The sequence below is a fragment of the Pollicipes pollicipes genome, unplaced genomic scaffold, assembly GCF_011947565.3.
Source record: "Pollicipes pollicipes isolate AB1234 unplaced genomic scaffold, Ppol_2.1 Scaffold_7261;HRSCAF=8764_pilon_pilon_pilon, whole genome shotgun sequence".
Lineage (NCBI taxonomy): Eukaryota > Metazoa > Arthropoda > Thecostraca > Pollicipedomorpha > Pollicipedidae > Pollicipes > Pollicipes pollicipes.
Genome location: NW_023597054.1, coordinates 38,611,154 through 38,633,908, shown reverse-complemented (window position 1 = coordinate 38,633,908; position 22,755 = coordinate 38,611,154). Strand labels below are relative to the sequence as shown.

Genomic DNA, 22,755 nt, shown 5'->3' with positions numbered 1-22,755 from the left:
GGGCGAGCAACCGGCTCGGCACAGCTCCAAGATTTCTCACTTCTTCGTCAAGCTTTTCGCTGAAATGTTGCAACTTTTAACTATTAATTTGGCATATCTTGACACAATTTTAGCGACTTGCATTGCTCAGGGGCGACTCCAAAGGTAATTTGTTGGCGGCACGTGAGAACAAGTCGGGATCTTTTACGAGGCAGGCACTGGTATATTGCTTCCCATTGCTGTAGGTCGACGCCAGGTTGAATTAAGATTTCATAGCATAAAGAAAAATGGTCACTTACCACGTATACTGGCGATTTTACACAACCACGACCAGAATCAGAGGATATGCACAGAGGAGCTAACGCCATAAGGAATCAAAGTAACTCTCGCTGTAAAAATCCGTGCATACTTACCCGACCGATAACTAGAGGCGTCACTTTATATACTTTTGAGTGGGCCTTAACTCCCCCCCTGCTGCCTTGAGCCACCCCAATGCTCCTCCCAGCCTCCTCAATGTGTATGAGAAAGAAGGAATGCCGTCCCCCCAAAGCAGAACAATCATGCTAATTATTGATACGCTAGGTACTTAGACAGGTCTCTATTAGTATCACGGATATTGTGGGCCAAATAAAGGATATTTTCCATTCAAATGTCTATTTAAGGGCAGAAGTAAGGATACGAAAAATAGGCCAGGCAATCGCTATCTGGCAAGCATTGCTGAAAACTGTCCGACTATTAAACTAGTGTCTTCCATGCATGGTGTCTGCCGTTGTGGTCTGGTAACTAGAGTAGTAGGTCTCCACACCCGCGTTCAGTGTATGGGCTGGGCACGCCATTTGCAGCGAACTAGCAGGTGTACATCATGTTAGAATTTGGAGAAGTGTGTCCCTGTCCAGGGGGCTGTTGTGAAGAAGTTGTACAAGGCAGATGAGCACTGACTAAAAATTAGCCATGCCATGTTCAAATATGCACACAAGTTTTTGTTCTTTGTTGTGCCTTACTTAGCTCTTGGTGTATCCTTGATGCCATGATCGTAATCCACCATCATCCACCATCCAGACGACCGATAGGCCAACGAGCCAACAACAGCTTCAACCTCTTTAACTTGGCGAGACAATTTACAAGCTACACTTGTCAACAGCCGCTAGTGTCATCTGATATCATTTTTCAAGAGCTATTCATCGTCCTTCTCCACATCATGAACCATCTTTATGGTGCTCATCATCGTCGCACCATCAGCACTGTGCTTAGTTTTTGGCATAACGAATGCATAAAAAGGCAACTCCCACGCTTTGATCTGACTGTTGAAGATCGCATTAGTCGCATTTCCGCATTCCCAGTCCCACCTCTCTGGTGCAGTTGGACGATATATTTTCAATAACACATTTTCCGTGGCTCTTAGATTTTGAGGCCTCAGCAGGCGTCTGAGTGTCCCTTACCGGGAGGGGGGGGGGGGGGGGCGTTGCCGGATTTTCTGGGGAAGAGAAATATTGTGGAGCCCGCAGATTGAACACGCCAGCGGATATCAACCAGTGCCCGGAATCGACATTGAAACTCTCCAACCCTTGTTCTCCGGGGAAATTTTATCCTTTGCTTACAATCCATTAGTGACAGAAATACACATAAATTGGTTTGAAGCATGCGCGCTCGCCGCGTAGAACACCGACGCCCGGCGTTGCAGTCTCCATGGACTGCGCAGAGCAGGCTTTGTAACAATACTCGGAGGAGGTCAACGAACGGGCAAAAATGGCCATGCATCGGAGAGCGATACTTTCCAACGCTTTATGAAATCAAGTGGTATGCGTGTAAAGTGTATCCCGGACGGTAAGTTTCACATGTGTTATTTTTACATTGATACTCGGAACGGATTACCACGTACAGCACCAAGAACTCACGACTCAATACCATAATTTGTCTTACTGATGTTGCTGTAACCGTTAATTCCGTTCAGACAGTCAGCTTCGAACTTGCACAGTTAAATGTTCTGGTCAGGAGCTAAGGGACATTTTGTCCAATCTCAGTGTCTCTGGAGGCTGCCATTCTGGCAGTGCGAGAACAGTGGCCCCCCGGTCGGTACGGAGATTTTCAGAGGGATATATCATACACCGGTACCTTGCCTGATAAGGCGGGGAGAAAGGGGATCTGTAAACCGGACATCTGGCATCAGATCGACGCAGGCCTCCTCACTGATGCAAAAGGAACTCTTAGCGGCGCAGGGAGTTCAATAATAGGTGCCGAGACACCAGTTTGACTTATTGGCACCTGGTTGAAACGGCCGGTACTGGGGCCGGTAAAAAAAAGCAGCCAGTACTCATTCGGCACTGGGGCCTCTGACTGACACAGAGCCTTCCCACTATTTTATTTAACATGCGAACAGTTGCATCACATTGCGGCACGTTGAGCTTTCGCCACTAAATGCTGCCGTTGCCTGAAATTGCGCCATCGGATCGTGGGGGTCAGGGCTCACAAAACAGGTACTGCTTAGTGTGAGCTCTGATCCCAGAAATCCATTCATTCAAAGAGTTCGGATCAAATTGGAAAAATCACCATTTATCTTATCTCCTTTCATCGTCAGGAGGACTCAAGCCTGTACAAGAGGCCCGTTGACATTCAGGGTTCCATCCCTTTCCCTATTCAACAAATGTGCCTCTGTCCAACCTGGGGTCCATTGCCGGCACAGGGTCCCTGTCGGACACTGCTGGTCCTGACCAACAAAAGGCGTATTTTACTGCTTCCAAAGCCCTGACCAAAGCAAGAGCCCTTCTAACTGACATTGGCATGCCCAGCCTACCACTGCTTGAGGAAGGTGCACTTCAGACCCAGACTGGCACGGATACGACTGTTGGAGGCTGGAAATCTTAGTCAGCTGACTGAAATTGCGGCCCTCACTGTCCCAGAGGTCTCCGATCGGAGAAACATGTACTCTAACATTTGAGGGACTGGCCTTCCGGCTGCTGTCTCTTCATATGGCCTCGGCTTGCCGTTCTTGGCCTCCAATCGGACCCTCCATCGTCGGATTCAAACGACACAATGGACTCCCTCCAAGACCCTCGGAACCTCGGAACCTAAGGGCCAGAAAAAAGTTGGCGCGCACCTGAGCACCCCTTCGCTACGTGCCCTTGGCGCTACGTGCCCTTGGCTTATGGTGGCGCCCTTGGAATTTGGTTTCTCGTGAAATAATTTTTTTTGGTGTCATTTCTAGTGCCCCTGGAATTTGAAATCACTTAAGAAAATTAGGACGGAGACTCTTTGTAGGCACCCGTATAATTGAGTGCCTCTTAAAATAGAGTTTATGATGCCCCGAAATATGGATTTTTGGTGTCCTTCGTCGAATGGACCGATCCCGGATTTCATCACGGCGGAAGACAAAGAAATTATGGTTTCCGTGGATTTGAATGACACTTGAAATGAAGATTTTGAGCCTTTTCGATCACCCGTTTGCATTCCTTGCCTACAGGAAATAAGTGATGTTGTGCTTCGAAAGGAACGGCACTGGGGCGCCGTGCCCTCTCAACGAATGAGCCGATACAGGATTTCGTCAATGAGCGAGGCGCGGGTATCGTGGTGTCCCCCTGGAATTTATTGTCTTTTAAAAACGAAGGTTTCGGGCTCTTTGTGGTGCCCGCTGGAATTGGATGCCTCTGGAAAATAAACGTCATGATGTCCCGAGATATGGGTTTCTGGGGAACCCTTGCCGAGATCGCCAATCTAGAACTTTGTCACAGTAAATGGCGCAGATATTGCGGTGCCCCTGAATAGTGGTCCCTTTTAAAATTGTGCCTTTGCGCCCTGAAATGGCCCACTTTTCAAAGGACCGATTCAGGATTTCATCAGAGTGAAAGGCACACATAGTTATGCCCCCTGAAAATTGGTACCCCTTAAGCGTGAATGTTTGGGTCCCTTTGTGGTGCACTTTGGAACTGAGTGCTTTTTGAAAATAAAGGTTATGATGGTTGGAAATGAAATGGAAGACTTGGTGCTCTCTCACGGAAAAGGCTGACCCAGGATTTCATCTTAGGACACGGCACAGACATTGTGGTGCCCCTGAGATTTGGCAACTCGAAAATGCATGCTTGGGGCCGTTTGTAGTGCCCTTGAAATTTGGTGCTTCATAAAAATAAAGGTTTTGTGGTACAACATGGAGGATTTGGTGCCCATTTACTACGAAATTTTGGTACCCAAGGAGGGGCCATTTTCCCATCCCCTCCCCCGGGATCCACCATCCATCCGGCGTAACCCACGTTGAAGTATCTTAAGTTGAGTTTAAGTGTAGCGTCGTTAAGCGTGGCGTCTTACATGAAGTGGTACCCCGTGCTGCCCACCACCGAAATGTTCCAGACCCTCTAGAGCGTTCTCAAGACTATTGGAACAAACACTGCTCGTACGAGATATCTGAAACTTCTTTCAACTCTCGGGTTGCCACCAGCCGGCAGACCGCATGACTCAGTCTCAGAACAGGGACGCATTTACTGCTTGCACCGTCTGCGCTAGAACGCACCTTTGTTCTTTTCCTGACACTGTGAGTGGGTCTGCCGTATTCGAAGAGCGGCTGTTATTAGCTGAGTTAGCAAAGATCATGTACGTTGGGCAAGTAATGCTCTATGCCAAGGTAACACAGAAGCAACGTACGATTCACGCCATTCCATCTATAGTGACAGATATATTTATCATAACTATGGTGAAGACAGGCAGCTGCCGGGAGGTGGACTGGAATGGAAAAGGTGGTGCACGTTCTGAAGTAAAAGATAACGTGCTGGCCGACGTTCCCGTTTTCCGAATGCAGCCCTAACGTACGCACAGAAAAGTGAGTATGAAGAGATTATTGAGGATACTGAAGTTGTCTGAGCAAAGGATGTGCGGTGAGCTATAACGCCTGCCGTCTGCCACGTAAGCACTGAACCTTGGTCGCGGCAAGTGGACCCGCAGCCGCGCCCGACTATCGAGAGGAGGGTGAGGTGGAGGTCGCTGGTGGAGCAGCGCCATGACGGTGTCCACTCGTGCCGGATCACCCGGTCAAAGTGAGCCCGGCATGTGAGCACGTGTGCTTTGACGCACAGACATCGCCAACGGACGAATAAAGAGGGCACGACCTACTTGAAGACTGGAGTGGCTATACCGGTGGCATCTCAGGCGTGGGGAAGTTTGGTGATTAGATCACATTCGCTGAAGGAGATTCAAAGCGATCCCTGCATGGAAAATAGTTCAGTAAGTTTGCTGATGCATGCGCTTCACATGGCTGTAAAAACATGCAACAATGCACATGAACGCCTTTGAGTGTAACGCCATATCCTTGGCATCCGGCAATGCTGTCTATCTGCCAAACGCTCAGCGCCAGCTGCACGACCACTGAGATTACCCGCACAATCCTTGCCTTCCCAAACACGCAGACCACAGTTGAGCTGCCCAGCCTGTTGTAAATGGAAGGGCAACGCGTTCTAGGGATCTTGGGATTAGTAACCAGCTTTGTGACGCCTGTGACGTGATGTGATGCCTATTAAACAATGCTGGCAGCACCAGCGTTGCATCTTAACATGTTTGGACCAGAGATAAGGTAGGAATTACGAAGAAGGATCATCAACTGTGCTCTGGTCCACTTGTCTCGTCGCGTGATAGCAGAACTATCAATCTCCTAAAGCTAATTGATATATATATATATATATATATATATATATATATATGTACATATTACATCACATGTGTCATTTCCCAGAATATGCCAAGACCGGATAACTTATCACCATGAACTGATCAGTGAAAGGCTCATATTCCACTCGAAATATGACTGCCAAACGTCAGCTTTCCACACAATGTCGATTTCATATCGGAGTACTAAAGCGTTGCTGCCGCCGACATGCTGACCATGCCAGACCGCCGTGTCCAGCCTGACCGCGTGATTCCGCCACCCACATCGATGTCCCGTGCCCATTCCCATGCGCGATATCCGATGCCCGATACCGATCTTCATCGGGACGCATGCATTATCGATGCGTGCTCCAGATCACAGGGCGTGCCGAACGAGCCGGTGACCGTCTGTGGTAGCCCAGCGCGACTAGCCCAGCTCCGCTCCGAGACCAGGCTGCTGTCCTGTCTCGTGGGGAACGCGCAAATCATATTTAAGTAACAGAATGCTTGAAGTCGGTTCTCAGTCAGATAATCATGTTCTCATCCGTTGGATGGTCCTTGACGCTGTGTAACCCGCATTTCGTGGAAACCAGCTCCGGTGTGATAATGAGGCAGCGCACCTGGTGCGCGCAAGCCATGGGCGCGCTGAGAATAAGGACATCATTTAACAAGTTACGAGAGCTACATGACTGCCGCATTCGAAGCGCCCTTAACTCAAATACCACCATCATGGCCGCTCCAGGAGCAATGTGGGGAGGAGGAACGGCACTAAGCTTCCCACGTGAGCCCGGCAAAAGGCTTGTGAAAGCAGTGCAATCTTACTATCAGTGGTCATCGAAAACATCCGGTGATGAAATATGAGCGGGTAACGTGTCACGTACAACCATGGCGTGCAACATGCAACGTGCCATGTGCAGAGGCGACGCCATGCGATGATATTGGGAGAACTGCAGCAAGCAACGGCCACTGCAACGGCTCGAGCAACCAAAGACAAACGGGTTCCCTTTCATTTAATTGACCAATGATGCTGGTTACGGGGTATGGTTTATTGTTATGGTTTGTATGGTATGTATCGTATCGTATCGTAACAATATCGTATCGCATTGTTATGGTATGTATCGAGTTGTGGTTTACGTATAAAGCAAGAAAGTTTGGGTGTGTCTTACCTGACACTGTTAGTCAAATGCAGTATGCAACCGCGCTTATATAAATAACCCACTAAATATATAAATAACCCACCAAACTACTCAATGAAATCCGGCCAAGTTTTGAAATTTTTGATTGCTATTCATGAGCTTTTCAGTGTGATATTTACCCACGATTTTTCTGTAAATGAGGCGCTTACTGTGAAACCAAAAGATTACTTTTAATAAATGTATTATGTCTGCCAGCACACTTAGATATATGAATGGTTTAAAATCCGATGAAATAGCTACAAATGCACTATTTTACTTGTCAGAACCGTTGACACGCCAAAGCCCGCCAAGCCTAGCCCACAACCCAGCCAAAAGCTAGCCGGTTCTTGCGGGTGAGGTGTTTGCGGGTGGGCGAGTCCTAAACCGCCCGTCCAAAAGTTGGACCGGCGGTTGACAAAGACGAGCAGGTCTGGCACCCCTAACCTGGACCAACCAGTCGCCTATTGTTCATGGCTGCTTGGTCCAGTTCTGTATCTTTCGAATCTCACGAATTCCATCCAAGCGCGGTTTTTTATTTATTTCCTCCAAAGTTGGTAAATATATTGCATGAGCTTCTGTCGATATCTGGAAGATTTCCAAACAATACGAAATAACATACACGTACGCTTAGGTATAACTCTGAGACATGGGACATTCTGTGTTTTCATCCTACTTCTCTCAACTTACAAAAAGTTTTAAAAAATTTCGAACTATGGATCACTAGATCTGCCTGCAATGAAGTAGGTCCACAGCTGTAACCTGCATGCATAACAAAAGAAAACGTATTGTATTTTTCACAGCGCCATCTCCTATCCTGTCGGACGCGGCTTCAGAACCCGTACTTCTTATAAAGGAAGACCGCTTGACATGTTTTTCGTTTTAAGTCCATTACGTTGTAAAATGTTGCCCATGTTATCTAAAGAGTCTGACTTTCCTCAATTCATTCTCCCATTCTCAAGCTCCCAACATTCTTATCCTCGGCCACGAGGAAGTTGCGAGTACCGATCCTACGGCGGCGTCCGATGCTAAAATGCCGGTCGGACGACATTGACGCTGCCATCTTTCAACCAGCCGAACCTGCAGCACAGCGATTTCTGGGCAAAACGCAGATGCTGGAGTCCTCGGGTTCCTGGCAGCTTGTTACGAGGTGGATGGTTACGCACCTGACGGATTGACTTTTCAAGATCTAGTCCGGTCCAATCCGGCTAGTTCAAATCCAGTCCACCTACCAATTCGCTATTCCCGGATTTCTCAATTCAATGCGATCCGATCCGCCCTGCCAGGCAAATTTACGACATGAATCCGTGCCAATCCACCTTGACATAACGGGCTTTGTAAGATTTCAACACAAAAACGGTTTATTTGAGTACCTAAATTTCATTTATTTTTATTTCCATTGGAGCAAAATGACAGAAATCAGTGCGTGCTGAGAAACTTCACACAGCCTGTTCCCGGGGAGTGCAACTTTTCATTAACATCTGAAAAACAAGCCTTATCATGCTATTAATCATATAACAATTATTTTGGCCAATAAGCAATAGGGAAATCACGTAGCATGGGCCAAAACCACTCTTGGTTTGAAAACCTAAAGGCATGGGAACATTACACAACAATATCAAACTCCAGGTTAGGTGCAACATATCTATACGTGCCACTCGACAGTAGACTTAGATATAGAGAGCCATTTCCCAAGCGCAGGATGACTCTTATGCAGTGCACCTTCTGAATAAATAAAGCGACTTTTTCACCTCATATAAGTTGCCACATGTGTGTATCCCATCTCGGACATACCAGCTGATGAAACAACTTCAATGCGCCCGTTATTTCCTGCTAAATTACCAGCTGTGGCTCACATACATCGATTTGTTGGAGTGATCTGTTCATCAGAAAAATTGTTTGTGGAATATGTGGCTGGGTTATGTACTTAGTAACCTGTTTGTGTACTGCTTGGGATCGAGACTACTGCATTTGATTGATTTAAAGGTACTTTTTAAGGTACTTTTCCGAGTTGATGTCTCCATTATGCATTTCAGGGACCGTTTCGATTTGATTGGCTTTCAATCCAGTCAATCTGTGTAAGTTGCAACTATGAAAATCCGGTCTAGTTCATGCTTTGGTAGAAATTTCTGACCTGGTCTAATCCAGCTCGCGGACAGATCCCCAATCCGTGAAATGATGTAATATGTGAGGTGCTCTAGTGTACAGCTTATATTATGTCCGATCCGACGCCACGCTCTCTGTAATAACTGTGCAAAGGCTCGCGAGCTGGGTCAGCCGCTGCAATTTCGACACCGAGAGCTCGTGCTCTCATCAGCTAGATTTGGTGACCGGGCGAGAGCAAAGGAAAGATATCATTCCGCTCCCACATGCACGGGCAGGCCAGACTCGTGGAGCAAAGCGCAGGACAGCGTCTCCGAATCTGGAACCAGCCATCCGTGACGTCATTTCATCGGCGGAGACCAAGAAGCGAGAGCGGATTTATAATCCAGGTCTGCAGCGTGAGGAAATCTGGCGACCATGTCGTGAGCTTTTAGTGGCGCTCCAGTAATCCTACGTCATAGTAAACCATCGGCTTTCTTCGTCGATTGCGGCACCCTTGTGCAAGATTTAGAGCGAAGGGGCAGCTGCGATGCCTCAGAGATTGTTTACAATCCCTTCGCACAAAGAATGAGCTTGGCCGACTCTTCCGCGGGTCAGGAAAGTTCCGCGCTTGGCTCTTGATTGGTGTTGGACAGCACAGAACAACGGAACAACAGCTGGATAAACTCTTGCGCGGGTTTAAACGGTTTTTTTTGCGTGTTTCTGGGAGAGAACACCCAGGCGGGCATCACTGATCCACCCACGGGCTGTCCGTGAGCTGGAGGTCTCAACGCCAACGACCTGATTGTACAGCTTTCAGCGCCGCTCACGTGTTGACGTCGCACCCTCCTCGACAATGCTGCATCCATTTTCAATGGTGTCAGGCCCAGGGTGTGTGTGGGGTGGGGGTGGGGGGGGGGGGGGGGGGGGGGGTGGGGGTGTGTGTCTCTTTCCTGAAATCATCAAACTTTCCCTCTAATTACCCCGCCCACTAACACAACCACAGCCGAACGCAGTTTCAGCGCGCCACGGCGGATGAAAACCTCGATTTGTTCAACGAGTACACGGAGGACCAGCGGGGCAGGAGTGTGTCACGTGCATCACCGTCGTCTAGATTAAGTGCATCCAGCTCGCGCCGTAGTCGCTTTTGCAAGCATAAGGCATTGCGCCAAATGATGTTCGGCTGCGCTTGGGGCCGCACCGCGAGCGACGGTGCTACAACCCGGAAGATGGCTGTGCTCTTTGATCTATATCCAGCGTGTCACAAGGATACGTTTGTCGCCACTGTGGTATATGGACAGATTTGCGCTCTCTATTAATACAAGTCGATGAGCAAGCCGAGTTTTTTGGGGGCTCGGACATCCATGCTATAACATAGTTTGGGAGCAAAAATGTGTGAAATAGTACCCTATGTAGATCTGCCATTGAACATCCACATGGTTTATCCATTGCTACATCGCATGGTTAGAGGATGCAGCTGGTAACATGCACCGTGTCAAGAGGCTCCAAACTACGACAAGACATTCAGTCCGGCGCATTGCCGCGTTGGTGCAGCGCTAGGCGCAGGGGGCATTTGCTTGGCGATGCTGATTTACGGATGCCAGCATTATTAATTTTGTAAGTATAAATACACATAAATGTATATATATACATATATATATATATATAGATAGATAGATAGATAGATAGATAGATAGATATATATATATACACATATATATATATACACACACATATATATATATATATATATATATATATATATATATATATAAGCAACAACATGTCTCATCCATTTTTCAATCAAGCGTCACAAGATGTATCTGATCTCGTCCCCCCCCCCATCTAAGACTGGTAGCACGGTGCCTCTGCCCATTGATCAAAAGAGCACTCCGTGACGTTCCTAAAATAGTCAAACATTTTACGCCACGACTGACATCACTTTGACACCCATATAACTATCGGACGAAACGTCCTCTTCATTTCACTAGTCCCTGTCTCAGATTTTATTTTGGCTGCGGTGTGGTCAGGACGTAAGTGGTAAACGGGAAAGTTGGCAGTACATGGTGAATCCACCTCGCCAGAATACTCTCGTCCTTAAAAAAGGTTGTGGGTGTGATGATATAGATCCTGTTCGTCAACACTCGAGCTGGGGAAGAGATCGGCTCTTTAGGGTTTACATGGTATTTTGGACCTTTCCTCTCCAGCACTGCCGTAAATTTAACGTTACAGTCATCGCACGTTGGATGGAGCAGACCCTGCAACCCATCCGGGTCCGCCAGTCATGCCGATTGCTGAGTCCGCCGTACCGCTCCTTAATGAGTGCGGCACAAGTGTGGCGCAGGCGTACGAGAAGCAGCTGCGGCAATCTCGAACCCCACTGCTAGAATGTCAGATGTTGCTAGGTTCACTGTTTCGTTTTCGCCCGCGCCAGAGGCATAACGTTACTTTGATGCGACGCGCCGTGCATTGCACGGTTGCAGGAATCCACCTGGGCATCCTTCATGCCTAATTCGTAACATGTATGTCAAATACGCGTTTTTAATCTTTACCATTTTGCTGTGATCAGTTTGCTGAGAGAGACATCAGATACCGATGTGTTGTCAGATATTCCAGTGCTTTAATGACCGCATCCGTACCAATTTTTCTTCAGGCGTATCAATGGCCACGCCCACACAGATGGCAGGTATTGGCTTTCGGTGCCAATAGTTTGCACGTCAACATTTTGCCTGTCCATCGTTCACGTACCCGCATTCTACCCGTCGATGTGCTTGTGACGACATTTTGCATGTCGATGTTCTTCCGGCCGATATTATTCGGTTGTATTGAGTGTGTTGACGTTTTGAGCTGTGATCTTTCACATACTACGAACTCGAGACTACCCTTACCCCTGCGATGGGAAAACACCTTAGGGCAGGGACGGCTATGGCGCAGGGTCACGACCCGCGGCCGTGCGTCACCACGCAGGCACGCAGACCACGCAGGGATGAGCCGGGTTCCTCACGTGAGGAGGTATATGGGATGATGTTCGGACACGCATCAGAGAGTCCTCCGGAAGGCGTCGTGTGTCCAGCAAGGTACCTGCGGTGTCTTGTGTCTGTGGGGGTTGGTCCGGGCAAAGTTCCCTGTTTTTGCTTCTTCCACCCAGCGAGCACCGTCGCCAGCGCAGCGATCGATCTGTGTTAGTGAATTGCGCAGTAAAGCGGCGTTCGACGGTAATGGGTTTGGTCTGGCGCTGTTGCCTGGGGCTGATGGCTTTCAGCTGCAAACGCTGTCACAGAGTACAGCACTCGCTCCACTTCCTCAGAGGTCAAGCAGCGCAGCATCCGTGTGATGCGACGCAGTTGTGCGTCACTCTGTACAAGCAAATGCAACAGCGAGCGGACAGGTTCATTGTTTTAGGTCAATACCTTAGTTGGCGACCGGAATTTATAAGGTGATAATGTCGCCATCCTGCGAAATCAGTGAATAAGTACACAGTGTGCTACGGCAACCCGAAGCTGCTGGCACTCACGCAAATTACATATGCAATAACCACGAACTAGTGAGCGTATATGAAGGCTCAGAGCAATCCCCAGTGGATTTAGATGCCAGCCATAGGACATCAGCCATGGTGATTTGGTGGTGCGCTGGGTACATCGGATGCAAACCCGACACAGCACCCCGGCCCGTTCAGCTGATCGTCCGATAAGTGGATGAAGGTGGATACAGTTAGTCGGCCTGACCAGAGTGCATCCTGCCGCCGGCACTTAGCACGGCTGCTTCCTGAGTGACGTTTGGCTCCACTGCTCTACTAGTGCATCTAGCGCGCCCTCATCTCGACATCCCTGCGCAGCTCTTATAGTCTCATGAACACCATGTCACGCCTCTCTTCCATCTGGAGGCATTTCCTACACCTTTCTTAGTGAGTTTTAGTTACGGTTCACCGGTGGTAAAATTAAGCCAACCTGGTCTCGGCGACATACCCCTCTCAGACGGCATTTCTCCTAGTTTAAACCCGGCGACGCCAGCCACGCCTCTCTCAGCGCCATTCGGCCGCTCATCCCTCCTGCTTACATACACCGTCGCCTTTAAACACGACCTGCTTCTGTGTAGGCTACATGTAGCCACGCTCGTCTCCTGACAATGTAAGCAACACCTCTCGCCAGGCGAAGTTCAGTCGCGATTCTGTCCAGATAGCAGGTAGCACCTTTTCCCGTTGACATACGCCACGTTCCTTCCAGCGGCATTTAGCCCTACACCTCTCCTGGCGACCATGGCCATGCCTCTGTTCTGGCAACATAGCCCGTGCCTTTCACCTGACGGCAGGTAGCCAGAACTCTCTCCCGGTGAGGCTTTATCATACCGCTCCTATGCCAACATTTAGCCACGCCAATCCCGCTGGCATTTAGCCACGTCTCTTCTCTGTCAACAATTAGCCGCGCGTTTCTCGGTGACCTTCAACCAGGCCTTCAACTCCGGCGGCATTTAGTTGCTTCTCTCTCCTGGCGTTATGCGTCCGCTCCCATCTCCAGACAATGTTGAGCCACGCGTCCGCTTCCCAGTGGCCCGCGCCTCTGTTTCGCTGGCATAAACCACGCCTCTCTCTCGTCCCTGGGCACGAACGGGAGGTGACAGTGGCAGAGGCGGGCGCCAGCGTCCGCCGCGGTGGTACTCACAAGGCGCCGCTGGGTCCCAGCTGGCCGGCCGCCGCCAGGCAGCAGGCCAGTACGCTGGGTACGCCGTACACGTACAACAGCAGGCGGCGGTCGTCGGCGCCGAAGTCCAGCGCGCGCCGCCGGTACACCAGCGTGAAGGCGTTGATGGCGGTGATGTTGACGAGCAGGATCTGTCGGCAGTGGAGGCCCGACAGACTGAGTTATCAGGCGCCGCGGACTGGCCGTACATCACGCCCGTGCCATGACAGCGGCCGCCGGACCGGCCGGCGACAGTGGCACCGGCGCCAGCGGCGGCGAGCCGGCCAGAACCGATGCATCACACCGGCCTGGCGGCAGCGCGTTCTAATGAGCCATTGCCTGCTGATGACGACGCTGAGCAGCAGCGCAGCGCATCCCTTCCGTGTCGCGCTCGACCGTCTGCAGTCTACAGCCAGAGCGGCTCTGAGCGCTGGCACTGCGGGCTGGGGACGAGCCAGTCCAGCTAGCCAGCCAGTCCGGTGGCAACCCAGTGCCGTCCTCAGACGTCCTCGGCCCAACGCCGAGTGGCTCTCCTGGTCGGCCGCGTAGTTCTGAACGGGAAGCACCTAACGTGTATCTCAGGGGTCCCCCACGCTTGGGCCAGCCGGCGGCTATCTCATTGACCCGAATGACACTTGGGTCCTTTCCTCTACTCTGGAGACGGATCAGTTGAGGGGGACCGAACGTCTTGACTAATTTACACATATCTGTATTTTATTTGTATTCGACATCAGCTGCCACTCCAAATAAATACTTGGGGCATTTCGTGCGATTTGTATTTAACATCAGCTGCCACTCCAAATAAATACGAGGCTATTACGTGCCATTTGTCAGCGAGATAAAACAGAGAGGAAAAACAACGGAAAGTGATAAGGGGCAAAAACATAACAAACACATCAACATCATCAGGCAAACCTACTGCACACAGAATGTTTTAACACTGCGCCTCAGACTTGTCGGGCCCGGCCGCTCGGTATGCGAAGGACCGCTGTCCTGTCGTGCGCTCCGCCGAGGAGCGCAGATTTTGATCTATGCGGGTGGAACAGCCGCGGGTCCGCGAGTCGGCGTATGTTTGAAATAAACAGGCAATATCTGTACGTCCACCTCGCCCACCGGCTTTGTACGGAGAGATAGCAGTTCATTCGCCAAATGTTCGCTAGCGATAGCCGTTCATAAGCCAAATGTTCATTGGCAATAACAGTTCATAGGCCAGATGCGCAGCGTCGCACATTTGGCGAGGCGTGGCAAGTTCCATGTCATCCTGCTTGTGAAGCACGTGGTCATACTTTTGGCTGCCGGCAGCTACTCTGGTAACAAAGTGAATCACTTTCAGTGGCCTGATGTCATGAACAGCTGACCTCTGACCATCAACTGAAATGAAGTATCGCACGCGCGAAATGACGCGGGACCCTGCATGCTGGTCAGTAGCACTCACCGGGGGGTCAAATATCTCAGGTGGCGGAAACCAATCAGAACGCCGATGCACTTTTTGAATGCATCACCGACGCATGCGACCCCGCTCAGGTGGCGGTCAAACAGCAAGGTCTAGTTTTTTCTAGTTTTTTTTCTAGTTTTCCCCCGGTCTGGCTCTCTCGCACGGTCTCCCACCGACCCGTGCACTGACAGGGAAAGGTTCGCGGAGTTTTTGTCTGGTGCCATGGAGGAGTTCGCTTTCGGATGCGTTGAACTTGAGATCGTGGGCATGAAACCGTGGTACTAGAGAGGGCAGGGTGGCTTCATGCGTTAGATGAAGAAAGAAGGAAGGTCACGCTTGACGTCGGATATACGGATTTGAGAGTTTCCAGTGTACTGGAGAAGGATAGGGGCGACGGCGTCAAAACAGAGGAGCAGGATACGGATACAAATACCATCAGGTCCACAGGCCCCAGAACGCTTCATGGAGACCATGACCTCGCACAGCCCGCCCAGCGTCATGTCAGTCACCCGGAGACCACAAGCGCGCATAGGCGGGCGACATGGGACGTCAGGTGGCCGCCACATACCGGCCAGACAGGCTGCAACACATTCCATCATGTGATGGCAGGTTGGAGTGTTCGTTGGAAGCTCGACCAGCTGTAATTGGGTTTAAGGGCACATCAGCTAAAGGGGTAACCTGCACCCCAGCGCGCCCGCGGCTCGACTTTCATCCATCAATGTCGCAAGCTATCAGTACTTTTGAGATCAACTTAGCGATTGCTAAGACGGAGACAACACATCGCGGAGACGGAGATCACGGGGACAACACATCGCAGTACACCGATACAGCAGTACGCTGAAGGAGGTGCAACATCATAGAAGCGGTACGGTGAGAGAGGCGCAAGGCACCACGGCACACTTGCCGATGATCCCATAGTTGTGTTTGTTTTACATCACTGCAGGCTTTTATTCTTAACAGCCAACATTAGTCTGCCGCTTGTTCCAAAAACGCAAGCCGACCACAATCAGAGTACAGGAGCACCTCGAAATGTAGAGAAACCAACGGTTTGAAATGAAGTTTCATTTCTGTACTACCACAGGTATAGTGCTAAGGCTTCAAGCAAAGTATATCGGTCATAATTCATGCGTCCCTTCATGGTTATTACGTCTGCACTGGTGGGCCCGCTCACGACGCAATGAAGGCAGGGCGCTGCATTTGTTCTTCAAATCGTTACAGTTCAGACGGCTGACAGACAGTGGTCATTACTTGAAGATCAGGGAAACCCGTTCCTGCTCAGCCGATCATGGACGACAGCTGTGCATCACAAGAAACATTTAGATTTAGTTTGCATAGCAGTTTGGCATTAATAACAAACTGCTAATAACATTAGCTGAGCCGGGGAGCGCTTCGATGTGAGTGCAAAATTGACCTGCCATTGACGCGGCCTAGGGCAGCGCTAATCAGCCAATCAAGCCGTCTGACCGAATTGCTCTCGAGTGATGAGCTGGCGGCAGGTGTTCAAGCACGGCTTCGTGCTCCTCTCACGCATCGTCGGCCAGAGTCTACACAGAACCATCGATCACACGCAGTCTCATCCGCTCGCCGGTGGTCTTACCACGCTTTCACTGCGGTGATCACACCTCAGGACATGACAGCCGTCTTGAACCCACGGAGATCACCCGAGCGTGGTGTCATGCCTAATATCCTGTATGGGCGCCATACCCCGGAAGGGCGGACCGATGCTTACGTTCGAAGCTCGTTTGTCATGATCTCAACTGAAAGGTAGCAGACGTATCGAGGGCCAACTGGAAATCGACACGCGTCCATTCGCTCCAATCAGGTGACCCGAGCTGACCTATGCCTGCAGCCTTCTAAGCTTTCTCACAGTCCGAGTGCGCACGTGAACCCAATGCGCGTGTGAAACATTACGCGCCCACACACTTGCGTATCGTTAATACATGCTAGCCCAGCATCCACTTCCTATGATTATTCAACTGCTTTTTCCATCGGAATCGCAGCTTTTTAAATCCCGAACAATGGATCAAAGTAATCCAACATTCGCGTACGGAACAACGATGTTGAGATTCGCGTGCGTGCGTACCTAAACACATTCACGTTGGCACTATACTTTACGCAATAAAATGCTGCACAATCCACAACTCGCGGTCACACACACACCGCGAGAGTCTGCTCGCTGTTGACCTTATTTCCGCAGCTACCTTTACCAGTATGATTTTACAACCGCGTACACATGCGAAATAACCGTTTCCAATGAGTATCAATTTGGCGCTAGTATGGTTGCAGAAACCGGATCCTGGCACGGGTAATACCGCAGTTGGATGCACAGGACGTCGGTACCGCACCACAGCCAGCGGCACCGGGAAATGCCTGGACCGACAGGCCCGGCTATGGGAGATGCCTGGACTGGCAGGCCGAGGTATGGGAGACGCCTGGACTGGCAGGCCGAGGTATGGGAGACGCCTGGATTGGCAGGCCGAGGTATGGGAGATGCCTGGACTGGCAGGCCCGACTATGGGAGATGCCTGGACTGGCAGGCCGAGGTATGGGAGACGCCTGGATTGGCAGGCCGAGGTACGGGAGACGCCTGGACTGGCAGGCCGAAGTATGGGAGACGCCTGGACTGGCAGGCCGAGGTATGGGAGACGCCTGGACTGGCAGGCCGAGGTATGGGAGATGCCTGGACTGGCAGGCCGAGGTACGGGAGACGCCTGGACTGGCAGGCCGAGGTATGGGAGACGCCTGGACTGGCAGGCCGAGGTATGGGAGATGCCTGGACTGGCAGGCCGAGGTACGGGAGACGCCTGGACTGGCAGGCCGAGGTACGGGAGATGCCTGGACTGGCAGGTTAGGTATGGGAGACCCCGAGACTGGCCGGTTGGGGTATAAAAGATCCCTGAGCTGGCAGGCAGGGGTAATGAAGACGCCTGAGCTGGCAGGCCGGGTTATGGGAGATGTCTGGGCTGGTAGGCCCGGGTTTGGGAGAAAAATAGTCAGGAAACGTTGGTCTAGATGCAAGTGATAAAAGCCAAATGCAAAAGGTCGAACAGGCATAAAGTCAAACACAAAAAATAAAAAAATGATAAAAGTCAAATAGATATGTCAAAAGAACAAGCAGACAAAAGGATGAAGCAAGCTCCAAAGATTCAAATAATCAAACAATTTCAAAAGAACAAAGGACAAATTAATTACGAAAAAAGGTAAACAGCCAAAAGATAGCAGTAAAATGAAAAAAGGCAAATAAGCAAACAATTCAAAGGGAATACAAGTCAGATGAATCACAGCAGAACAGGGTTTCAAAAAAAACATATCCGGACAGAATCCTAGTTTTAATAGGCTTTATAATTCCATAAGAACCCTTAGTGTTCGTCTGGAAGGGTGGGATTCTAGCTCCTAGAATCTAGAAGGGTGGGATTCTAGCTCCTAGAATCCTAGGGCGTCACGCGCTCTCGGCGCAGCGCCACTCCAATCACGCTCAGCAGGGGGCGCTGCAGTCGGCGCCCGCCTCGTGACCCGGGGCAGCGGGTCAGAACGGCTCCCCAGGGCCGACGCCGCTGTCGCTGAACGGCCGGCCGGAGCTGGCCGCTTTTGAGAGCGCCAACCACCGCCTCTCGGCCGACCCCGCCCTTGAGTACGCCAGCCGCCGCCGCGCTCGGTCGACCCCTTTTCCGACGCCTTAGGAAGGAGCGGACGCCCCGTTGCGAACTCCGCGGGAAGGCGCGCAACTGCCGCGCGTGGGACCGCGTGTCTGTTGCCTCCCACACAATGGCCGCCCCTCAGGCTTTTAGGCCTGGCAGTGACGTGTCCTCCATCATTAACGCATGACTGATCGGCTCGCGTTGTATTGTCGATGTAATGGACGCCAGGGGAAAAATACCATGGAGCGTCCTTTAGACAGATAGCTTACCAAGAGCCGCTCTCACTATTCCGTGAGGGACACCAAATCAGCCCAAAAACAAACATGGGCGCTGTTGGAAACGTCGAAAATTTTCCTGCACACGACAATGGTTGCTTGATGCCTTTACTTTATCAGCCCCTCCAGCATAGCGGTAAACGGTTATTTTCGACATCATGCTGCAACTATTTCCTATTTTCAGTTTCCGTTTCAGCAGTTCAGTACCCATACAGCTCAAAACTTCGAGCTTATCCTTTCGACTTTTAGCACGGTACGTTGCACATTGTATTCGATCAACATCACGTGGTGTCGACGCGGATTTAACTATTTCATGGACAGCAGCAATCTTTTTCCACGTCATGTCGCGCTTAGGCCACAACAGCCGTGTTTTGCGGACATGGTAGACAGGCAACTCTATGATATACGGTAACTGTCCCGGCGTCTTGAACCAAGTATCGAGCAAAGATGCGAAAGCAAATGGAAATCTGGTATTGCTCTTCGAGTTGAAATGGTCAGGTACCTTCAGTATTATCGCAACAACCACATGTATACGCCCTCCTGACCTGTGCTCCAGTTTCATACCAATTTGAAAGGTTCGTCACTTAGGTCCCTTTAGTGACAAGTCATGCTAAAAGTGGTCATCGTAAAACCACTCGCTGCTGCGTTCCGTCTGGCCATTCGAGACTGGGGCGTGGGCAGGACAGCCCCCCCCCCCCCCCCCACTCGGCGCCGGCCGGGCTGGGTCACTGGCAGCGTCCAGTGGCCCACGAGCGCTCGCCGAGGCGTACTGTCGGCGACCGGCGCACCGAGTACCCCCCCCCCCCCCCCCAACCCCCTCCCCCCTCGGCGCCGGCCGGGCTGGGTCACTGGGAGCGTCCAGTGGCCCACGAGCGCTCGCCGAGGCGCACTGTCGACGGCCCGAACGCCGAACACGACACATTGCTCTTTAAAGCGTCTGGGTCCACCAGAAGAGTTTTCCGGCCTGGGCACACGCTCGTCAGAATTTCAACATTAGAAGCAATGGCTCATAGTGCGCCAGTATTCATGCGCCTGACTTTCGCCGACTACTTTTCAAGACAAACTTTTTGTTGCAACACTTAAGGAGGAACAAATTAGGAAGCTTCAAATACTGCCTACCAAAGCAATATAGCGAGTCAGTTTTCCAGTCAGTTCTCCAGCTGTCGGTTAAGCAGCAGATGTATACAATCTAAGATATAATACAAAGTGGCTCAAAATGAGCAAAAAGTTTGCCACCTCCAAAAGGTAGCGACGACTGGCATTAGCATTGGACCGTTTTAGAAATTGGGGGCCAGTACCAGGGCACACTTAAAAAACTTTCTGGGAAGTAAGTCTGGCGACTGGGGAGAGACATCTAGGACCTTGTCCACTCGTATTTCATGACACACTTTGTAAACAAGTGGATGACATGGTTGCTATGCTAGATATACACCTACACCTATTTCCTACTGGTCCAAAGTCTCACTTTTCGACTAATCTATGCCACTCGTCCAATACGATAACCCAGCTCTGTAAAAGGATTCGTTCATTTTAGCAATGTTTACCCTGAGGAGGCGAAATTCCACGAGGAGGTAGGCATTCCAAATAATTGGGATCTGCCTGGCATCTGCCTCCACAGCTGAAATGTCTAAATGCGGCCTGGGCACAAGCTCGTCAGAATTTCATCATTAGAAGCAATGGCTCATAGTGCACCAGCATTCATGCGTCTGAATTTCGCCTACTTTTCAAGACAAGCTTTTTGTTGCAGCACTTCAGCAGGAACAAATGAGGAAGCTTCAAATACTGCCTGCCAAGTAATATAACAAGTCATATTAATATGATCCCTCCTGCAAAAAAAACGAAAGAAACGACGGGCCTTTTTCGTATCTTTCTCTTGTGTGAGCCCTACTCCCGTCTCCCGTTGGCGGTCACTGTCCTGGACTGGACGTCCCGCGCATGTCTGACTGCGAACTGACCGTGCGGCTGCTTTGCTGCACGCTTATGGATCAGTATCATTACTTATTGGTGTGTGGAGCATATGGGACACCTGGTTTAGTGCTTATTTCTGAATGATCTTCCCTAACACTTCACCACAGCAGAAAATAACCAGCTTTCGGGGAACTGCCTGCCTTAGGCATGAATTGGTCACCAGGCATTCACTTGCCCCTCCTTCAATATAGCCGGCCTGATCTACTTTTGTATGTAGGACGAAGGTAGACACTTTTCTGAAAAAGCTGTACACCCGCATCTGCCGCAGTTGTTTACGTAACCCGGTATTTCAGGAAACAAATTGGCTTTTCCTAGACTACCAGTTTTGCATGCAATTTTCGCAAAATTATCATTATTACTCTATATGGCTGAGATGTTTATGGTCATTTGAAATGCCTACCGCGTTCAGGTGCCTTCTGTGCCACAATTATTTCATTCGCCTGATGAGTTTCACATATATGGTATAAATTCGTCATACATATTTATGCATATAATATGCATATATACATACGTGTAGATAAAACTTTAAGCATTTCATTTGCTTCGGATTGTCATCCCCTGTCTGACGTTCAGTTAAATGAGCAATACTTCAGTGATACTTTGCCCTATAGGACAGAACTAATTGCTCTAACTCCCCAAGCGTGGAGGACGACACGGTTCTCAGTCGTTGCAAACCTGCGACTGGATGGACGATCACAGGACACATATTACCACAATATTCATAATTATACCGCTTCGCGCAGTCGTGTTCGATTTGTTCAGACTCTATTCTACAGCACGTGGCAAGCCGCTGGAGTTGGGTTGTCCAAGCTAGGGATTGTTTGATCTGGTGGATGCCAGTTGGCGAGAGGCGAAAGGGTCTCCACGATTAAAGGTCATGACCGCAAGTAGGCTCCCATAATTCTCCGTTCGTCTCTGTCGAACCGTTTTCGCATCCTGCCACTTTTCTTTGTATGAGATCCCCGCACGAGATCAACCGACAGTGCGCCACATGACCCCATTAAGGACATTGCTCGGTTTGTATATTAATACGACCTTTGCTTGATTGTGTCGTGCTTGTGTATGATACACAACACGCCTGATTGCCCGAGCGTGACGTTACACCACACGACAGTGCCGAGGCGAGCAGACCCCAGCGTGACATTACACCACACGACAGTGCCGAGGCGAGCAGACCCCAGCGTGACATTACACCACACGACAGTATCGAGGCGAGCAGACCCCAGCGTGACGTTACACCACACGACAGTGTCGAGGCGAGCAGACCCCAGCGTGACGTTACACCACACGGCAGTATCGAGGCGAGCAGACCCCAGCCTGACGTTACACCACACGACAGTGTCGAGGCGAGCAGACCCCAGCGTGACGTTACACCACACGGCAGTGCCGAGGCGAGCAGACCCCAGCGTGACGTTACACCACACGACAGTGTCGAGGCGAGCAGACCCCAGCGTGACGTTACACCACACGGCAGTGTCGAGGCGAGCAGACCCCAGCGTGACGTTACACCACACGGCAGTGTCGAGGCGAGCAGACCCCAGCGTGACGTTACACCACACGGCAGTGCCGAGGCGAACAGCACCGCGCTGGCGGAATGTGACCTGGGCTGCTGTATATAACGGCGAGCGTAAACGGACAGTCCGCGTCACGCGCCACAGAATGAAATCATCAGAAGCGTTGACAGAACACCCGCCGATGTTTGCCAAATCGTGCAAGCAGTTTGCTTCGAACGAACCAACAGGCTGCCTCCCCGAACGTTCACTGGTGAGTGCGATAGTCAGCCCCAAAGGATCTGAACTCCGCACAATACAAATATATACTGCATGGCTCTGCGCCGTGCTGCATGGTATCCGGGCCAGTGTGGTCACATAATCCTCCCGAAACCGGCTGAAGAACGACACACCTTCA

The 22,755-nt window shown here is 50.6% G+C and overlaps 1 protein-coding gene across 1 annotated transcript in view; it reads right to left on the bottom strand.

Moving 5' to 3' along the window:
* Positions 1–13,509: 13,509 nt before the first annotated feature.
* LOC119111393 (uncharacterized) overlaps positions 13,510–22,755 on the bottom strand; it is a 79,701-nt gene continuing 70,455 nt past the window's right edge. Inside the window, exon 4 of the mRNA XM_037235206.1 lies at positions 13,510–13,683. Coding sequence (XP_037091101.1) covers positions 13,510–13,683 — 174 coding nt within the window. The remainder of the gene's footprint in view (positions 13,684–22,755) is intronic.